General features: G+C 37.3%; 1 protein-coding gene across 1 annotated transcript in view; it reads right to left on the bottom strand.

The window, feature by feature from the left end:
* The window catches only part of CWC27 (CWC27 spliceosome associated cyclophilin), a 126,346-nt gene that overhangs the window by 103,944 nt on the left and 2,567 nt on the right, over positions 1-19,835 (bottom strand). The window contains exons 2-10 of the mRNA XM_035309109.1: positions 18,460-18,556; positions 16,672-16,784; positions 14,667-14,810; positions 13,828-13,926; positions 13,563-13,666; positions 12,511-12,580; positions 9,238-9,317; positions 6,633-6,666; positions 1,027-1,202 (exon numbers count right to left, since the gene is read on the bottom strand). Coding sequence (XP_035165000.1) covers positions 1,027-1,202; positions 6,633-6,666; positions 9,238-9,317; positions 12,511-12,580; positions 13,563-13,666; positions 13,828-13,926; positions 14,667-14,810; positions 16,672-16,784; positions 18,460-18,556 — 917 coding nt within the window. The remainder of the gene's footprint in view (positions 1-1,026; positions 1,203-6,632; positions 6,667-9,237; positions 9,318-12,510; positions 12,581-13,562; positions 13,667-13,827; positions 13,927-14,666; positions 14,811-16,671; positions 16,785-18,459; positions 18,557-19,835) is intronic.

Below are 19,835 nucleotides of genomic sequence, written 5' to 3'. Positions count from 1 at the left end.
ATTATAACCAAAGTCTGAATAATTTCATCACACAATTATTTGTGACAACTGTATACAGTTAGAGTACAAATTCTAATTATGTTTTTGGTGCTTCCTCCTCCCACCCTCCAGTAAGTTTCACTGAAAAAGTAAATTTACCCATTGAACTTTTAGGCTGCAAAGACTGCAAAAAACTACAAATTGTTCAGTAACTTCTGAAGTCCATATTTATTGAAATACTCAGTAATGGTTCCTAGTAAATTATTATTATGCAGAAATTCCCAAACAAGCTCTGGGAACAAGAGTTCCAAGATACAAGATTTCCAAAACGGCATGTTAACTCACTGAAAATTGAGTGCTAATCAGTGCAAATGTTCATGAAGACTAGCATAGTTGTATTACATGACTAAAACCTAGTCATTATGTGATATTATGCTGATATTGCCACAAAAACATAGTAATTTAACTAGAGATAGTTTAATTATTTGAATATATTGTTACACTACTAAACATAGACACTTTCCAACCCTTTAAGAACAGCCCAACATAGTATTTAAAAACTGTTGTATCAGTATCAGTGTTGAAAATCTGCTACATTGTAAAACAACGGCCACACTAAGGCAGATTTAAAGAAGGGAAGACTAGGAAGTGTTGACTTTATGTAAGTCCCAGTGGTGGATGACCACCATGTATTATCACAGATAGAGGATCTACAAACTCAAGTATTACAACAGTGCAGAAAGACAAAGTAAAGCATGATAAACACATACAAATATTCTTAATTTGTAAGTCACAGGGAAAAATAAACAGATAATGTCCCAAATAAAGTGCTCAGGTAGTGTAACTGCAATGTAACTTAACTCTTAGGTGTAAACTGCAAAATTAAATTAAAAAATGAGAAAACAACAGGCAATTTCATCTTTCACAGATAAGAGAGGATGATATTTTAATGTAATGCTAATCTACCAACGTTATAACTGTAAAGCCAGAATTGAACAGAAAATATAACTAAACAAGCTAGAGGGAGAAAAAAAGCATGATACGTACCTGCGACTGGTTATTTTCTTTTCTGTCTTAGTTTCTTCCTCTTGAACTGGCGGTTTAACAGCTTCATTTGCATCAATTTTCAACTTTTTTGCTATACGTTCTTTCATTTGAAATCTCTCATTGCTAGCAGCTTCATCTTCTACACTATCAGCATCTTCATCATTTTCTTCTTCCTCCTTTATTGGTTTAAAGTTAGAAAATGTCTCCCTTAGCTTTTTTTTTTTTTTTTTAAATTACAGAATTTTGAATACGGAAACTTCTTAACAATGACAACCTCTTGCTAAAACAAACAAACAAAAAACCCCACCCACCATTAAAAAAAAAATGTTTCAAAGCAAAGTTTTAAAACAAGTATCTCCTTATTTGCTTCAGAGGGAACAAAAATGCAAAAATGTAAAAATTTTTAAAAAATCATACACAAACTGCATCTTTATGTAACACTTAGAAAACTAAAATAGTCAAGGTGTTAAGCCCTTATAGGTCTGCAGAAAGCCTCACAACAAGGTGGTATTAGTCTGATTGTTGTTCATGCATTTAAAATTTGATCAAGGAAATACATTAAACACTTCCTTAATCTTCCATTAAAAGAAAACAAAACTCATTAAAGTTTCCTGCTATAATGCTACTGTCCTATCATGAATGTAGACAAGAATGTAGATCCAACCTGGACAGATTGGATCGATGGGCAGAGGCCAGTGGGATGAGGCTCAACATGGCTAAGTGCTGGGTCCAGAAATCTGAACAACCGCATGCAGTGCTACAGGCCTGGGGCAGAGCGGCTGGAAAGCTGTGCAGAAGAAAAGGATCTGGGAGTGCTGGCTGATGCTGATACCTGAACATGAGCCGGCAGTGTGCCCAGGTGGCCAAGAAAGCCAACGGCATCCTGGCTTGTATCAGGAATAGTGTAGCCAGCAGGACCAGAGGTGATCGTCCCCCTGTACTCTGCTCTGGTGAGGCTGCACCTCGAGTGCTGTGTTCAGCTTTGGGCCCTTCACTACAAGAAGGACATCGAGGCCCTGGAGGGTGTCTAGAGAAGGGCTACAAAGCTGGTGAAGGGCCTGGAACACAAGTCCATAGGGAGCGGCTGAGGGAACTGGGGTTGTTTAGTCTGGAGAAAAGGAGGTTCAGGGGAGACCTTATTGCTCTCTACAACTACCTGAAAGGAAGGTGTGGGGAGCTGGGGGTCGGCCTCTTCTTGCAGGTAACCAGTGCTAGGAGTAAAGGGAATGGCCTCAACGGTGCCAGGGGAGGCTCAGGTTGTAAATTAGGAGAAACTTCTCCCACTCAGAAAGAGCAGTCAGGCATTGGAAGAGGTTGCCCAGGGAGGTGGTGGAGCCACTGTTCCTGGAGTTATTCAAGGAAAGTCTGGACTTTGTGCTTATGGACGTGGTTTAGTGGTTGACATTGATAGTAGAGGGATAGTCGGACCAGATGATCTTGGAGGTCTTTTCCAATCTTAATGATTCTAAGATTCTGTAAGACAATTGGACTGGCCATCAGTGAGGAAATTTACAAATGCCACTTGGATCAAAAGAATTTGCAAAAACCTATGGAATCAATCACCCACATTTCCTACAAAGGTATTATGCTTCTAGACCTAGCAGATGAAGACAAAGGGGATAAACCACTTTTATTTAAAGACTTTTAAGGGGAGAAATAACTAATTCCTATCAACAATTAGGAAGAAGCAACTCAACTGAACCTACACCTCTGCAAGGCAAAGGTTCCTTGAAGAAGGAAGCCCACTTCACAGAAGGATGAAGCCCACTTCCTCTTCCATAGAAGGATGCCAGCTCAAAGTCTAGATCACACATCTCTTGAAGCTTTGCAGTGGTGCTAGTTAGCAAGAAAGTGCATAAGATGTTACATGATTGTAATTTTATCCACACAGAGAGAAAGAACAGACTTTGAAATTGTATTCAGGAGAGCTGTACTGTAACCAGGATACAGCCAGGATGTCAGCATTGGGAGGAAATGTCAGCACTCTAAAGAGAATATACTTGTTTTGTGTGTGACTGACAGTAGGACAAGAATAGCATGATGACCATGGTCATTTAGATAGGGAAGGGAAGTGGAGGAAAAAAAGGAGTTAAAAACAAACAAACAAACAAACAAAAAACCAGAGAAAACAAATAAACTTTCCAAAGCTTTTGTTTACTCACTAAACTATCAGGAAGACAGGATGAAAACAGACCTTAACGGCAGGGGGGCAGAATCCAGAAAAGGAGCATGACAGGACTTTGTTCAAGGTGTTTAATAGTCAGGAACGAAGACAGACTTCTGGTGAAGATCTGGCTAGGAGTTAGGTAAGAGCATTTCACTGAAACACAAACAGATGGATAGGAGAATTTCTAGAAAAACAATGAGAACACTAGACTAACCACAATTACTAAGTAGTAATTTAAAATTACTGAAGTGTGAGGAAGGGAGGAGGTTCCATGGATACCTCTTTAAAACGGAAGACGGAAAATGGTTTAACTTGTCCAACTCAGCTGAAACCCCTACTTCCAGAACCTTCCATTTTTCTCAACCTGCACGGAATTTCTTTCACATTTCTTCTACAAAAACACTGACAAAATAATAGAATCATAGAATGCTTTGGATTGGAAGGGATCATCAAATTCCAACCCCCCTGCCATGGGCAGGGACACCTCCCACAAGACCAGGTTGCCCAAAGCCCCATCCAGCCTGGCCTTGAATACCTCCAGCGATGGGGCATCCACAGCTTCTCTGGGCAGCCTGTGCCAGTGCCTTTACACCATCACTGTAAAGAATTTCCTCCAACATCTAATCTAAACCTACTCTCTTTTAGTTTAAAGCCATTATGCCTTGGCCTGTCACTACACTCCCTGACAAGGAGTCCCTCCTCAGCTTTCTTGTGTGCCCTCTTAGGTACTGGAACACAGCTATAACGTCTCCCCAAAGCCTTTTCTTCTCCAGGCTGAACAACCCTAACACCCTCAACCTGTCTTCGTAGGAGAGGTGCTCCAGGCCTCTGATCATCCTTGTGGACCTCATCTGGACCCACTCCAATGAGTCATAGAATATCTTGACTTGGAAGGGATCCAACAAGGATCATTGAGTCCGAATCCTGTCTTTTTTTAAAAATGGTGGTCACGTTTCCCCTCTTTCAGTCAGTGGGAACTTCACCAGACTGCCACTTCTCAAATATGATGGACAGTGGCTTAGCACTTAAATTCACCAGTTTCCTCAGGATCTGTTTCTCATCGGGTCCCATGGACTTGTGCACTTTTTGGTTCCTTAGCTGATCTCAAACCCGATCTTCTAGAGTGGGAGGTTCTTCATATCCCAGCCTCTGCCTTTGCCTTCTGGGGCGCTGGATATTTGACTAGGACTCTTGCTGGTGAAGACTGAGGCTAACAAGTCATTGAGTACCTCAGCCTTCTCTATATCCTGGGTAACCAGTTCTCCCATTGCCTTTCAGAGAGGGACCAGTTTCTCTATTCTTTCTTTTATCACTGATGCACCTATAGAAGCCTTTCCTGTTGCCCTTGACATCTCAGGCCAAATTTAATTCTAATAGAGCTTTATATATGATACAGCTCTCCTCAACTCTTTCCCTCTGGTGGCTCCCTTATTTCCTCTTGCCCAGTCTCCTCTTTTAGTCCTTCTGTTGTCTCATTAACTCCATCTGACCTCATCTATACTTTTTTCTGACATCTCATTTCCAATGAATAAATTTAACAGATTTCTAGCCCAGAGCAGCCTACACAACAACTTCAGAGGAAAGTTGCTGTTTAGGTGGATAATGGTGTTCCCCTAGTGACAAAGAAATGCTAAACTTCTTGTCTGGAAGCTGAACTAGTGTTTGCTGCTGTTGTTAATTGAGTGGAGTTGCTCCCATTCTTCAGTTTGCTCTGGAAATAAAAATGTAATAACAGATTTTGTGCCAGAATGACTAGCAGCTACTGTATCTAATATGATACATTAGCCATTTGAGAAAATTATTGATTTTGGGGGAGTGGAGAGAATAATATAAATTCTTATCTACCCATAGTTCTACCTGATACCGTTCAGTAACTAATTGGCAAATAGGAGGATGAAAACAAGTTTTTACTGAAAGGAAACAAAAGAAAGTCGCTGGTAGGAAAAAAAAAATCAGTCTTGTGAACACATTACATCTAATGTTTTCATTAACGACTTAAGCACAAAAAGAGGCTTAAAAACAGCAATGAAGGATTGTTAATACAAAGGATCTGACTCTCAAAGGACGGATGACCTTGAGGACTACAGTAACAGAACAAGATGACATTTGCATGAACAGCAAGGTCTGGAGCTTCAGGAATAACAAGAATTTCTCTCACACACTATGGACTTGTAATTTTGGGGAGGTAAAGAGATCTGGAAGAATTATTTGCTCGCAGGACAAGCTACCAAAGTGTTGCAGCCATGTAAAAGAAAGTGATCCTGTAACATGTTAACAGAAATAAATCCAAAAGAGATGATAAAGTACTCGTACTCTTTTACAAGCCTTATGTAATTGCCTGAAATGCTAGATTCTAGGTACTACCTTTAAATGAAATAAAATCTAAGGAAAGCACCTGTGGAAAGAAAAAGCTATTCTCTATTTCCTGCTTCATGTCATTACAATGAAGTATTAGCAGCATTCAGATTAACTAGGCTAAAAAATAAAAATTGAAAAGGACCACACACACACACACACAAACAAAACAACACAAAAAAACACCAATTAACTATTTTCTTTCTGTTCAGGTGCAAAAATTGGAAAGACTGCATCTTTCCTTCCCTTCCACAGCACACCAACTAACAGTTGATAGGTACTGATTTATGCAGTGGACAGATACAAAAAGTAAAGTACTTAGGAGGATTCAATTTAGGGGACATGGGATTATATTCCCACTCAAATATTACATCCATGTCTCAACAGCAACTCAAAGGGCTATCCCATCAACCAATGGCTGTAGGCAAACTCTTACTTCAGCAAGCCATTTTATCCTGCACCCTCTATGACAGTGTCCTTGAAATTAAAGTACCCTTCATTGTTGGTTGATTGTCCCATTCATTACTGCTTGCTTACTCAAATTTCCCATCTTTCAGAAGTGACACTTCATCAATACTATTTTTAGTGATAAATATTTATTGAAGTTTTGTTTCCTTGAAGAAATATTTCTAACAGGATTCTTATTCATTCTTAGATTTCCCTTCAGAGCTTAGATTTCTTAGTTTTATGATAAATTTATGATAAATTTATGATAAATTTCATTTTATCCCTCCATACCTCTTTTTCCTCTTCCCCCTTAGCAATTTTAGGACTCTTACTAATGTTTTGTCACTCAGTGGTACATAACCTCCATATGTACCTCATCTACTGACCGAAATATCTGGTCTTTATAAACACAGCAGGTAGCATGCAGAAGCATCTCCACCCTACCATGAACATTCACAATGGCCAAACCTTAGAGATCTGAAAGAACCACCAGTCTTTTACTGAAAATCTGACTTGAAATAGCTCTCAAAATCCTCAACAGCAGCATTTGTTTCCCATAAGAAAATATAATTCATATACAATAAAAACAAACAAAAAACCTACAAAGAATTATTTGTAAAAAAAAAAAGTTACTTACCTCACTCAAATACATGCCTTCATTTGCTGCTTCACTAAAAAAAGAGGAGTAAGAATCTTAATTTTGAAATACTAGAGAAGATTTAAGTTATTTAAAAAATACAGATCTTGAATTAAAAAAATTGATTAACTACTTGAAATTTTCATTAACCTAGCAATTTATATAATAATCACATTCATCCTAACAGTACCAATTAATATTATTTTCTATCATTTGTCATAATCCTTTCTAAATAGAAATGTTTAAAAACACAGGAGAAAACTTCAAGCTACAGTACAATAGATATATTCTATTACTAAGTATATCTTGAGCTATACAGACAAAATGCCAAGTTTTTAGTTTCCTGAAAGATGAAGAAGTATAATAATGATAACTATTAGGATTATTTTAAAACTTTAGGTCAAACAATCTTGGTTTGAGGAAAGAATTTGATTGGACAAGTAGATAGAATAATGTGGAATAGCTCTGGATATCAATTTGGACCAAAACATAACCAATCAATTGAAACAATATAAGTTCAACATCTTACGAGTGTAAGCAAAAAATCTAAACACACTACAAGAACACTGTCGGACAAAATACACAAGTGGGTATGCCATCATGTCTTCTGACTACCTGTTGCACCGCATGGCTGCTAGAAGAAAAAAAAATCATAACACACTATTAAGATGGTTGCTTTTGATCTCATATCAATTCCTAGGATTTCATTGCAAATAATGCTTTGTATTTCAGAAAGCCTTCTTTATAACAGGTATGTTTTACTTGTACTATACCAATGGCTGAATTTAAGATCAAAATTTTTATTTGTTATACAGCCACAGTTTAGCGCATTAGAAAAAAAAAGGAATCCATCTGGATATACTAAAGCTAACATATCCACTGTTATTTGTCACAAAACAAATAATAAAGACCTTTGAAGATTTTTCTGTGACACAATTTGTTACAATTCTTTCACACAAGTTATGTTAGAGAAACAAAGCAAGGAATACTGGAAAAGTATCTGAATTCAAGCCTTTGAGGTGTGCACTCTTCCATCAATAATTCATCAGGGTTATCAAAGAAACAATGAGCTAGTTGGAACCAATGACATTAATTTAATTTAAAAATAATCCAGAATTTTCACTGCAAAGTAATTATTTCTTAACAGGAGACTAGAATTTTAAAAATTATCTTAAAGTATTAAACATTTTGGATATATCCTAGTATATAATTCTGATGTCAGTACTGAACAAGGAGCTACAGTAAGCGGTAAAATGGGACGCCACTTCGGACCTGTGGCATGTGTGTTAGCTTTACTAACAGCCTTCTTGAATTTTGAATGGGCTACACGATTGTGAATGAGCTGTCTGATATATTTGGACCCAGACAGAATCTCTAACCAAAGATTTTTAAGGAAACTAAATAGCTCTGAGATGGCAGAGAAGGTCCATGCACTAATAAATAAACAATTAAAAGACATGAAACAAAAATTATGAGCAAACAGTTACTTCTGGAAGCAAAGACTACTAGTATATTTCCAAAGTAGTGTGCTAGGTAGGTCTTTCAGCTATTCACCAAACTCTAACAAAGTAGGTAAGCAGCCAGGTTGCTGTGTATTTGATGATACAATGTTACTCATGATAGTAAAGACAATAGGAGACAGATCAATTGCAGAAGGACAAGAATGATGAAACAATACAGTAAGAGATGAAATTTGAAGTAGGTAAAAGTAAAGCTATGCACATGTCAAAAAAGAATCATACAAATGACAAGGAGCTCTGAGCTGAACATCACTGATCATAAACAAATTCTTGGACTTGAATATTGAGCTAATTCCATGAACGTGTATCAGCAAGGATTTAAAAAACAAATTGGAAGTTAAGAATGACAAACCAAAGACCATCTTTATGCAAGCATACAGATTTACTATTCACCCTCACCTTTAACATCTTTAGATTAAAAACATTTTTTTTGTAAGTATTATAGAACAGAAGGGAGGTCAGAGAAGAGTAACAAGAATAACCACAGATACACAACTACTCACACACCTTCCATTTGAGTGAGTTTTAAGAATTCAGGCTGGAAAAGAGATGATCTAAGAAGGGATTGTTGTAAAGAAAGGTATACAGGGACTGGCTGCTCACTACCTCTTCTGCATAAGAGCTAGAATTTTCCAAATGATGCCAGTAGCAGCCAGGTTCAGAACAAAAAGGGGAGGTACTTATTCCTGCAATAGACAGGAAGGTGCAAGTGTAAAAAACATTGCAAAAGGAGATTGAGTAAATACTTTGAAGAGAAACCATTTAAGGATTACTAAATATATGAACCATATCAAACTCTGACAGTCCTCTGAGCTGAAAGTAGTTGGCTAGAAAGCTAGTAGTTGGCTAGTTGTTAAGACTACTCAGGGAGACATTATGTTTGCCATGCTTTTGTTCTTTGTTGGGCAACCATCAATGGCTGCTGTTGGAAACAGCACAGGGGGTTAGAGAAACATTTGGTCTGATCTAGCACTGCCATTCTTACTTTCTTAGAGTAACAGACAAACAATGAGTATATGTGATGCTCATCGGGTCTAACATCCTGAAAGTAAATCTATTCTGGAATATGGAAATTTTGTATTAACCTTTTGACAGCAGGAACAGAGCTTAGATGTGGATCATCCTTCAGTAGATCATGACTACTTTTACTTTTTCCTTTCATACTCTGTTAAAAAAAAAAGAAAAAAAGGTGTTACAAATTTCAGTGTTTGAGAGAATAGATGGTAAAAGTGGTAACGGAAAGAAAAAAAAACATTTCTTTCCTGTTAGCTTTAGCCTAACTAGTGAGCATAAACACTTCTAATTGCAGAACGTAATCCTTTTAGGAAGACAGTAATAGAGTGGATAATAAAACCTCATTCTCATTTATAAACAACTTCACTTTTTTAATTTTATGTAGAAGACTAACACATTAGTCAACTTGAAAAATTACTTCTGTCAACAGGTAATGGGGGGCAGGGGAATCAGGAGGGAGTGCATGTTAAGGAACTAGATGAAGCACGTGACAGATGCTTAACACATTTGTAAACTGCTCCAAACAAGTGCAGACAATTAAACCAGCAATTTGGACACTGAAAACTTCAGTTTAAGCACCAAGTGACGACCTGTGGAGCCAACACTGTCAGGTCCCTGAGCACATTAATATGCCTTGATGGCCTTGAGGAATTTCACCTGGACCTCCTTTGTCTACAAGCACCATTTCAGCTCAGACCTGAGAATACAGTCACTGCCTGAGCTACATCAGACGTATGCCTGTTTCTAGCTCTGGGACAGACATTGAAGCCTTGTCTCCATTCTTTCTCCTGCCTCATCTCTTTCAGCTTCCTGCTAGATTCCCTGGATGGGCACCTTTGTCTTGGTTATTGCCTGCCTTGTCCAAGACTGTCAATGGATCCTGTTACTAGAAAACAGCTCTGCCTGCTGTATCCAGATGCTGTGGGACTATGCCCTAGTTGGTGAACACAGAGCCAGTGTTAGAATCAGCCTCATGCAGCTATCCTGCTCTTCCTCTTCCCTGACACAAATTTCCCTAGTCCTGTGATCTCCACCTTCTATAGCCTACTGGAATACATATATTTTCGTTCTAATCTTCGTGCCCTACATAATCCTACATTTAAATATCCACCTGATAACAGAAAATGTAGTTTGTCCTGTAACATTTAACAGCTATCAATGGCCCTAAACTCAATGAATTTATATAATCCCTTTCTGAAAGCACATACACGTCCTACTTTCATCATGTTCTGTGGCATAAATGTTCACAACTAAAATTCCTAAATGAAAAAAAAAAGAAAGAAAAGAAAACACGTTTTCTGTGGTAAATTATTTGCTCATTTATCTTTGTGTCTTAGCTTCCATATTGTGAGAAACAGTGAATAATCATTCAAAAAATGTTTTTACGTTACCATCACCTGTATCCCAAATTATTATTCTTGGCCTTTTTAGTATAGTTTCAGGGATAAGAATCTAAACTGTAGTTACCATGAATATGGTGATACAATGCTGCACAAGCAAAATGTACCCCATCTCTTAGGCTAAATGTAGTATGGGCTACACAAGTCCTGAGCAGAAAATTATTCATAAGGGAAGATGGAGAATAAACCTAAGGAACAGGTCAGGTCTTCTTAAAGTCTGTACTAAATACGATGTGACTGAGACAATAATACTTAATTTTTCACATATAAACATGCAACTAGTTATTAAATACTATACAAACTTCATCCTGATGCAGACTGATTTTATTTATTTGCTGGGTAATAATTGACTAAGCTTTACTTCGCTAAAAAAAATAATAGTGTGTTCCCTTTTCCCAGATCTTTAGAAGATTCATCAGTTACTTTCAGACCTTCCTTTCAACCTCAGTCCTTAAAGTTATACCCTTCTTAAGTTGAGGAAGATCCTCTCCATCTGGCAACCATCAACAACAACAAAAAAAGTTAACAGAATTATGTATTTGTTGCTGTCAAAGAATCCAATTCTCAATTTTCAACTTCAAGTTTTCTTATTGAAGACCAAAAATGAAAGTTGGTGCTGAAGTCCATGTAACAAGATTAAGATAATATCCATAGAGATTCTGATGTAATACCTAGACCTATTAGAGATAAGCAATTTGGCTGGTTAAAAAAGTTTTCATTCTGCTACAAAGAATGAATAGAACTTCTTTATAAACAGTCAGTTTAGTTTTCCCAGACACAGTTAGTACAGAATTTAGTCAAGACAATTTTAAAACTGAGTTGGAAGGCAGGATGACAATACCGAAACTAGGCTTGTTACGAAAGAGATGTTATATTAGGTAATTTTAAACTGAAGAACAAGCATTTAGGGTGAAAAGGAAGAACAAAGCAAACAAGTTAAATGCAGTATTAAAAACAAACAAACAAACAAACAAATAAAACAACAGACGTACCGAGAGCAGAATGGCAGATATGCATGTTGTTAAGGTAAACAAGCAAAGGTAGTCTGACAGGGTAAGTCAAACTCGGCAAGAAGATAGATAAAACTACTGTGTAATAAACTTCTACTACCATGACACTGTCTCATTGTAATATCAAGCATTTTTGTATTCAATGACTGTTGTCTTTTAGATATTTTACCTAAATCTTTAGGGCTGAGATCTTTTTTTTTAATTTATGTTGGCACAGTACTCAGCACAGTGTAGTCTCACTAACTGAAGCAGTGAGGCACCTGAATCATACAAGCAAATTAAGTCCAGAGCTCTAGAGAGATGATTTGGCCAGTAGTAGAAATGAAGAAGACAATTTGCCGAAGATATTTTTAAACTAACCTTATTTAAGTGGCAAAGTCTGATATGGAAATGTTAGATGAAAGACTACCTGTGCAACTCTAGTTCTTTGAATGTGGACAATTCATACTAGTGAAACATTTCAATTATAAAAATGCACTATTTTTCCCACAACATCACTGCCTCACTCTGGACACAGAATGGATATACTTAACAAAACACAGCTAAGAATTCACTGGTAATGAAAAAGTTGACTTTTTCAAGTCCAACTGTTTTACTGTCAAATAATCTTATAATTAAGTAGCTGAAGAAAAATAAAATAGCTATCACCTCCAGGAATTTTAAACAGCAGAGATAGCTCTACACTATGAAGTCTGAAACAATTTTTACATTTCCATAACCACTGCCATGCAGTAACTGACAGAACCTTCTGAGTTAGAAAAGTTAAAAACCTCTTTTTCTTCTACACATCAAAATAGTCGACTCATAAAACTAAGGTCACTTCTGGTATTGTTCAAACGTAAGAACAATACTAAGAATTTAAAGGTAACAGTTTACTTGTTTGTGGAAAAAAATTAAAGTTGAAAAGAAAAGTGTGGATGGTTTGCTATAGTACCTGGCTAACTCTGTTCACTTCCTCCTCTTCTTCTTCAGCTTCTTCCCCAAAGGAAAGCAGGTTAAAATTTCTTTAAGAAAGAAAACACATTTTCTAGTAAAACTTTAAATGTTGTGTCATTAACATTCCATAAACTTTAAACATATTACTTCCTTATTGTATGTAGGATGTTTTTAACTTTTTTTCCCCTGATAAATGTACCAGTTTCTAACAAGTATAAGATGTTTTTACAATAAAAAGTATTTAACTTGACCAGTATTTAGGGAGTGATGTTTCTATTCTATACTTGAGAGAGAACAATCAGGGTAATTACAAGTTAGAGTAGTTTAAAGTCACTACAAAGCGGTAAGACAGAATTAAAAAACTTCCACAGATTCATAAATGCTGACAGATTTGTAGATTATACAGCTGAGAAAGGCATTAAATGCACATAAGCACAGAATGTAATTAAAATAAATGAATATTGATATTTTTCTTTTTACCCTGTGTTGGAAACAGATAGGTGCAATATGATCTACTTCTGTCCAACAAAATTGACAGCATGTGCATAGTTTAGATTTCCTATTACTTTTCATTAAATGTTTAAATCTACCAGATTTCATTTGTAGAAACCAAAGTTTCCTATGTCTAAATTCTTACCTTCTGCCAATTATTTTAGTGGGAGACAACTGGTAGCTGATAAAATACATTAAAAATCTCAAACAATCGAGCCCACGTTAATAATATGCATTATCTCCTGTGACTGAAACGACAGATGTATGATTGCATATTCCTGCCACAAGCTTACACTATATTTCTAGTCTCTTTTGCACCGAACTATCAGCATGTACAAAACAGTACAGCTCAGCTGATGCACAGGAACCACTTCAATCAGAGCAACTAGATTTGTACCATCTCTTCAAGAAATAGAGCTAGGAGATTTTGCTAACATTAGAGAACACTCTTTTTGCATTTTGGTAAACCCTTGTGTTTCAAAAACAGAAATAGAAAATTATTAAGCTGCAAATTAATGGTAAAAAAAAATAACCACCACTTATGTTGAATATATTTACTTTGTGCCTTTTACTTTGGGCTTTTTATCTTCTTCTTCTGGTTTGTCCTTCTTCAGTTTTCTATTTGGTCTTGGAACAATGTCATCAAAAGGATTAAACAAAACCTATTAAAAAAAATATTTTAGACATCTCTAATAAGCATTTTGTGACTATTAAATGATTCAATATTTTAAAATGACAGGTTTTCATACTAGAACACAGTTGTTTGAACACTGCAAACAAAAGAATCTTAAAATTTCAAATTTTTAAAAAAGAACACACACACCTCACTGCTTCTTATTTTGTGTGGACTGAGTGGTCTTTCTTCCTTGTCAACTTCTACTTCAGCCAGCCGCAACATGTTATATATTGTATCCCCTGTAACCTGTCACATTTATTAAAAAAAATAAAATAAAAAAGAGGGGCTTGAAACTGCTCCTTTATAATTTTTGTTAATTATTCTAAAAAATGCAAGGCAATTATTATGTGAAGAATTTTGAAAAACAAGTGATTATAGGAAATACTATAAGCATGTAAGACTTTTTTAAAAGAGAGTTAAGTACAGTGCACAAATGTTTTTGTTTTTTAAATAAACAGCAAAGTTGAAAGAACATAGGTAACTAAATGTGTATTTTTGAGAGCGTATAAAGGGGAATATGTCAAATTCTTAATGGGAACTGTGAAACAGGAAAATAAAAGATACGGTGAAGTAGAAAAATTGTTGGGTTATTTTCTTTCAAGTAAGCCAGGGAAGTGGTAAATTTGTCTTACATTTTTCATTTTCCTGATTCACCTTGAGAAATTACGATTTTCAAACAGCATTTTATAAAATATTACTAGTATTAGATTAGTTTAATAAAAGTCAATATTTTTCGTAAGAGATTATTCAAAAGGAAGCTCAACACTAAAATATCATTTAGAAGAAAAACAGTAACAAAACAGATAACGATGGGAAAAAACAGAAACATTTCTATCAGACACAGGAAACAGAGAATGGAGACAGCTAGAAAGGACTGAAGTAAGTTTCACATGCACGTAACAGAAAATAACACTAAAAGAGCCTTTGAATGCAGAGAAACACATAGATGCTTCTGTCAAACTGGGATTCTAGTCAGTGTAGCAGACCTTTCCAAAGATTGTGTGCTTGTTATTGAGTTCATCTGCACGACCCAATGTAAAGAAAAACTGGCTGCCATTATCATGGGGCCCGGCATTTGCCATAGCAACAAGTCCTCTTCGATTAAATCGCAGTCGTGAGTGGAACTCATCCTGGAAAAGACAAAAAATAAAAGTATTTAACCACCATGTATTTATATCAACTTACACCCATAGAAATGAGCTGATAATTTAAAAACTAACAAACTAACAAAAAAACAAAACAGGACATTAACAAAATCAAAGTAATTTTAAAGCCAAGATTGCATTTAAAAGCTTCTGTTTTCAGCAGCAAAAAATATTTGCCTGGTTCTTCCTCTTAGTTCCTATTATGCAAACAAATGACCAATCTTCTTTCAAAAAAACCCACAACACATAACCAACAAATACTAAAGGAAAAAAATTAGAAGCTACTATGCTGATAACACAAAGAATCACAATTTAAGAAAAACTAAGTTCTGTCTTGTTACCTTTTTCCACACATTGCCTAATAATTGCTATTCATTATTTCTGTTGGAATTAATGCTCCCTCTAATACTACAAAAAATTGTTCTTAAAGTAACAGCATTGTGTATATTTCTCGTAAAACTATCATTTCAGTTAATTTCTCTATTTAGGAGAAATCCTAGCTGATGTAAGAAAACTGGAAGTTCAACAACATTGCAGTAGTACAGCATTACACAAATCCAAAGAAAAAACATTTTGTGGCCCATGAGAAGACAGGGGAAGACTTTTGAAGAAGATGAAAGTGATAAGTAATACATTAATATCATTGCAGTATCAGAATTCTAAACACCATAATACTGAATGATATCACTAATTAGTAGTAGTGTTGCTACTACAGTACTGGGAGTATTTGTTTTGAACTCTGCTCAGGTACCAATCTCTTCCACAAACTCTATGTTTTTGCCACATGCAGAAGTCTACTCTTGCATCAGGTGGACAGAAGGCCAAGAGCAGCTTCATTCATAAGCTAAAGGTGTTTGTCCTGAGTAATAAAGTAGAACAGAATACAGCTGCTGTGCATGTATAGCTTCACTCAGGATATGAATATCCTGCTCAAGACACAAGCCATGCCACTATTATAATAAAAATGAATATACATACAACATTCAGAGACCTTGCTAACTGAGATAAAACACACATGTACATTTCTGCATGTTAGTTTGCCACACAGAATTACAGAATCACCTTAAAGACCTTAAAGATCACCCAGTTCCAACCTCCTGCCATGAGCAGGGACTCCTCCCACTAGACCAAGTTGCTCAAAGCCCCATCCAGCCTGGCCTGGAACACCTCCAGGGATCAGGCATCCACAGCTTCTCTGGGCAATCAGTTTCAGTGCCTTACCACCCTCTGAGAATTTCATGGACTAAGGCCCATGTCCTTTTTATGCTGGGGGTTCCAGAGCTGAATGCAGGACTTCAGGTGGGGTCTCACGAGAGCAGAGCAAAGGGGCACAATCACTCGTCCTTCTGGCCATGTTTCTTTTGATGCAGCCCAGAATATGCTTGGCTTACTGGTCTGCAAGCATACATTCCCAGCTCATACTGACATCAACCAACACGCCTAAGTCCTTATCCTCAGAGCTGCTCTCAATTCATTCTCTGCCCAACCACTGTTTTTGCCTTGGGATTGCCCTGACCTGGATGCAGGACCTCGTGTTTTGCCTTGTTGATCTCCCTGAGGTCAAAACATACAAACACCTACTCTGAACAATTTCCCCCCCATTCTTCCTAGCGTTCATGCTAGTAAGGTTATGCATTTATTATAGCATCAGAACAGATAGATTTAAGGACTCTCAATTCAAAATTGCATATTCAAAAATACTGATGCAGTATGTAAAAGCAAACACAGCATAGAAATAAACTTGTATTTCTTATATAACATTTGCTGTCTTGCAGCCTAAGAGAGTTAGAAAAACAACCGCTAAGGGCTTATCAAAAACTCATGCATAAGATACACATTTATGTACCTTGAAGGGAGCTCCGTATATTGATTCTCCGCCTGACCCAGTACCAGTGGGATCACCTCCTTGCACTATAAAACCAGGCACTACTCTGTGAAATATTGTGTTATTGTAATACTCTGAAAAAGAAAAGGAAAAGATCATCAAGTATATTTAAATGGTCTCAAAATCACACTTCCATGTAAATTACGCAGACACGTCAATGACTGGAGTTCTAAAAGACAACCACTGTAACTGGATTCTGCCATTTCCAGTAGGTTGCCTTGTCTTCCACTGACTTACAGTGTGACTGTATCTCACCTGCAAAGTATTGCTGACTACATTTATGAAAAAAATTGTGATATAATTTTCTGCTGCACAAGGTATTGCACATCACTGACAAGATTATATTGATGAGTTATTTTCTTTTCAGTGCTATCACTAGATAGTGCTGAAACATATATCCACCAGATAGTGCCACCAACATATATTGTTTTAAAGAGAGAGTCAAATTTACGAAGTTCTGTCTCAGACATCTCACAAATATAGATATTCATATCCATACACCAAATGGACATTTTCACTCACCAGCATAGAACACAGGTGTTATCCCTTTCCCCTACGATGTACGCAGATGGATGATGTTCACAGAACAAAGTACGTGGTATATTTTGCTCCCTAGGTTATCTTCTTATTCTCTCTCTCTCTCTCTGTGTATGTATCTCTCTATAGATACACTTACCTATCTATAATAAAATATGTATCTGAAAAGCCTTTTGAGATAATATGAAAACGTAAGGATTGAGAATGTAACACAACATATATTTCCTTTTTTTTTTTTTTTTTTTTTTTTCCATATCTGCAGTATGCTGCCAGATGAAGCAGGATCTGCTACAGTTGCAGCACAGGTACATATGTTCATGGATGATTATACTCTATGGTATTAATCACAAGGAAAACACTCGGGTTTACCATACAAATCACAGAATCCAAAACAGCAGTCACACAAATTCAGAAAAAAAAATAAAGCCTAGTTTCTTTAAGACTGAGAATAACTGAAGGTTATTCCCAGAACTCAGCAAGGGCTGAGAAGTTGATTTACCATTGAAAGAAAAAAATCCACATCTGCACATAATATGTATGAGCACAGAGCAGACTTGATCTGTGCAGGGGGCACAAATCCCAGGTTGCTATTTTTCCTTAACAGAAGAGGGCTAAAAGAACTCTTAACAACCCTGTAAACATATATATGGGATAACAGCAGTCCCTAGAAAACATATGAAAGGGCAAGGTCCTTTGCACATTCCTGGTACACTTTTCCCAACACGGAACTTCTCATTCTAGTACCCACTACTTAAGTTAAAAGTGTTACAGAGCTTCAGACAATGAAAAACTACATCAAGTGAAATATTAAAAATGATCCTGAAAAAAATGAAAAGGTAGTAAAGATAGCGATACAGGAATAAGCTTAACTGAGGATGTCTAGGTATTGCATCACTGCTGTTTCATTCATTCTTTAAAGCAGTAGCTGTACTTTGCAGAGACTTGTCAAAAATAAGCTTTCTAAGCCTTTTACGTCAACTACTACATTTCACAAAAGCATGCAAAATTTTTCTACTTTTTGCCACAAGGCTCCTTAAAAACCTTCAAATATATTCTCTTTCTGGGTAGTAATTACTATTTTCTAAATACAAATTATGAGTTAACATATGAAAGTTAAAACGTACTTATGAATTCTCCGTAACAAAAAAGTACAAAAACATCAATATTACATATGAAGTAATTTCAATAAATCCTATCCCATTCAGTCATTACCTTCCATACAAAGCTGGATAAAATTTCGACATGCTTTCGGTGCTTCTTTTGACCACAACTCTATATCAATATCTCCTGCTGTTGTTCTCAGCAAAACCTATAAAAATATTGATAAATTCACCGTTAGTTTTCTTGTAACTTAGACACTGATCAACAAATACTGTAAACGAGTTAAAAGATACTTTGAGATGTATAACATTAGTAACAGCAGTACATATCCAAATGTGCTGGGCAGCTACAGTTAGTCCTAATTAGTTTTGCCAGATACAGTTCTGCAACAGTAAGTATCATAGAATCATAGAGGTTTGAAAAGACCTTCAAGATCATCTGGTCCAACCATTCCCCTACTACCAATGTCACCCACTAAACCACGACCCTATGCACATCCAATCTTGCCTTGAACACCTCCAGGGATGGTGATGCCCCGGGCAACCCGTTCCAATGCCTGACTGCTCTTTCTGAGAAGAAATGTCTCCTGATTTCCAACCTGAACCTCCCCTGGTGCCATTGAGGCCATTCCCTTTACTCGTAGCACTAGTTACCTGCGAGAAGAGGCCGACCCCCAGCTCCCCACACCTTCCTTTTCAGGTAGCTGTAGAGAGCAATAAGGTCTCCCCTGAACCTCCTCTTCTCCAGACTAAACAACCCCAGTTCCCTCAGCTGCTCCCCATAGGACTTGTGTTCCAGGCCCTTCACCAGCTTCGTAGCCTTTCTCTGGACACAGAATCACAGAACAGTCTAGGTTGGAAGAGACCTCCAAGATCACCGAGTCCAACCTCTGACCTAACACTAACAAGTCTTCCACTAAACCATATCCCTAAGCTCTACATCTAAACGTCTTTTAAAGACCTCCAGGGATGGTGACTCAACCACTTCCCTGGGCAGCCTATTCCAGTGACTAACAACCCCTTCAGTAAAGAAGTTCTTCCTAATATCCAACCTAAACCTCCCCTGGAGCAACTTTAGCCCATTCCCCCTCGTCCTGTCACCAGGCACGTGGGAGAATAGACCAACCCCCACCTCGCTACAGCCTCCTTTCAGGTACCTGTAGAGTACAATAAGGTCACCCCTGAGCCCCCTCTTCTCCAGGGTAAACAGTCCCAGCTCCCTCAGCCGCTCCTCGTAAGACTTGTTCTCCAGACCCCTCACCAGCTTCGTTGCCCTTCTCTGGACTCGCTCGAGCACCTCCATGTCCTTCTTGTAGAGAGGGGCCCAAAACTGAACGCAGTACTCGAGGTGCGGCCTCACCAGAGACGAGTACAGGGGGACGATCACCTCCCTAGCCCTGCTGGCCACGCTGTTTCTAATGCAAGCCAGGATGCTGTTGGACTTCTTGGCCGCCTGAGCACACTGCTGGCTCATATTCAGCCGACTGT

Source organism: Oxyura jamaicensis, chromosome Z, assembly GCF_011077185.1.
Source record: "Oxyura jamaicensis isolate SHBP4307 breed ruddy duck chromosome Z, BPBGC_Ojam_1.0, whole genome shotgun sequence".
Taxonomy (NCBI): domain Eukaryota; kingdom Metazoa; phylum Chordata; class Aves; order Anseriformes; family Anatidae; genus Oxyura; species Oxyura jamaicensis.
This window is presented reverse-complemented; position numbering and strand designations above follow the sequence as displayed.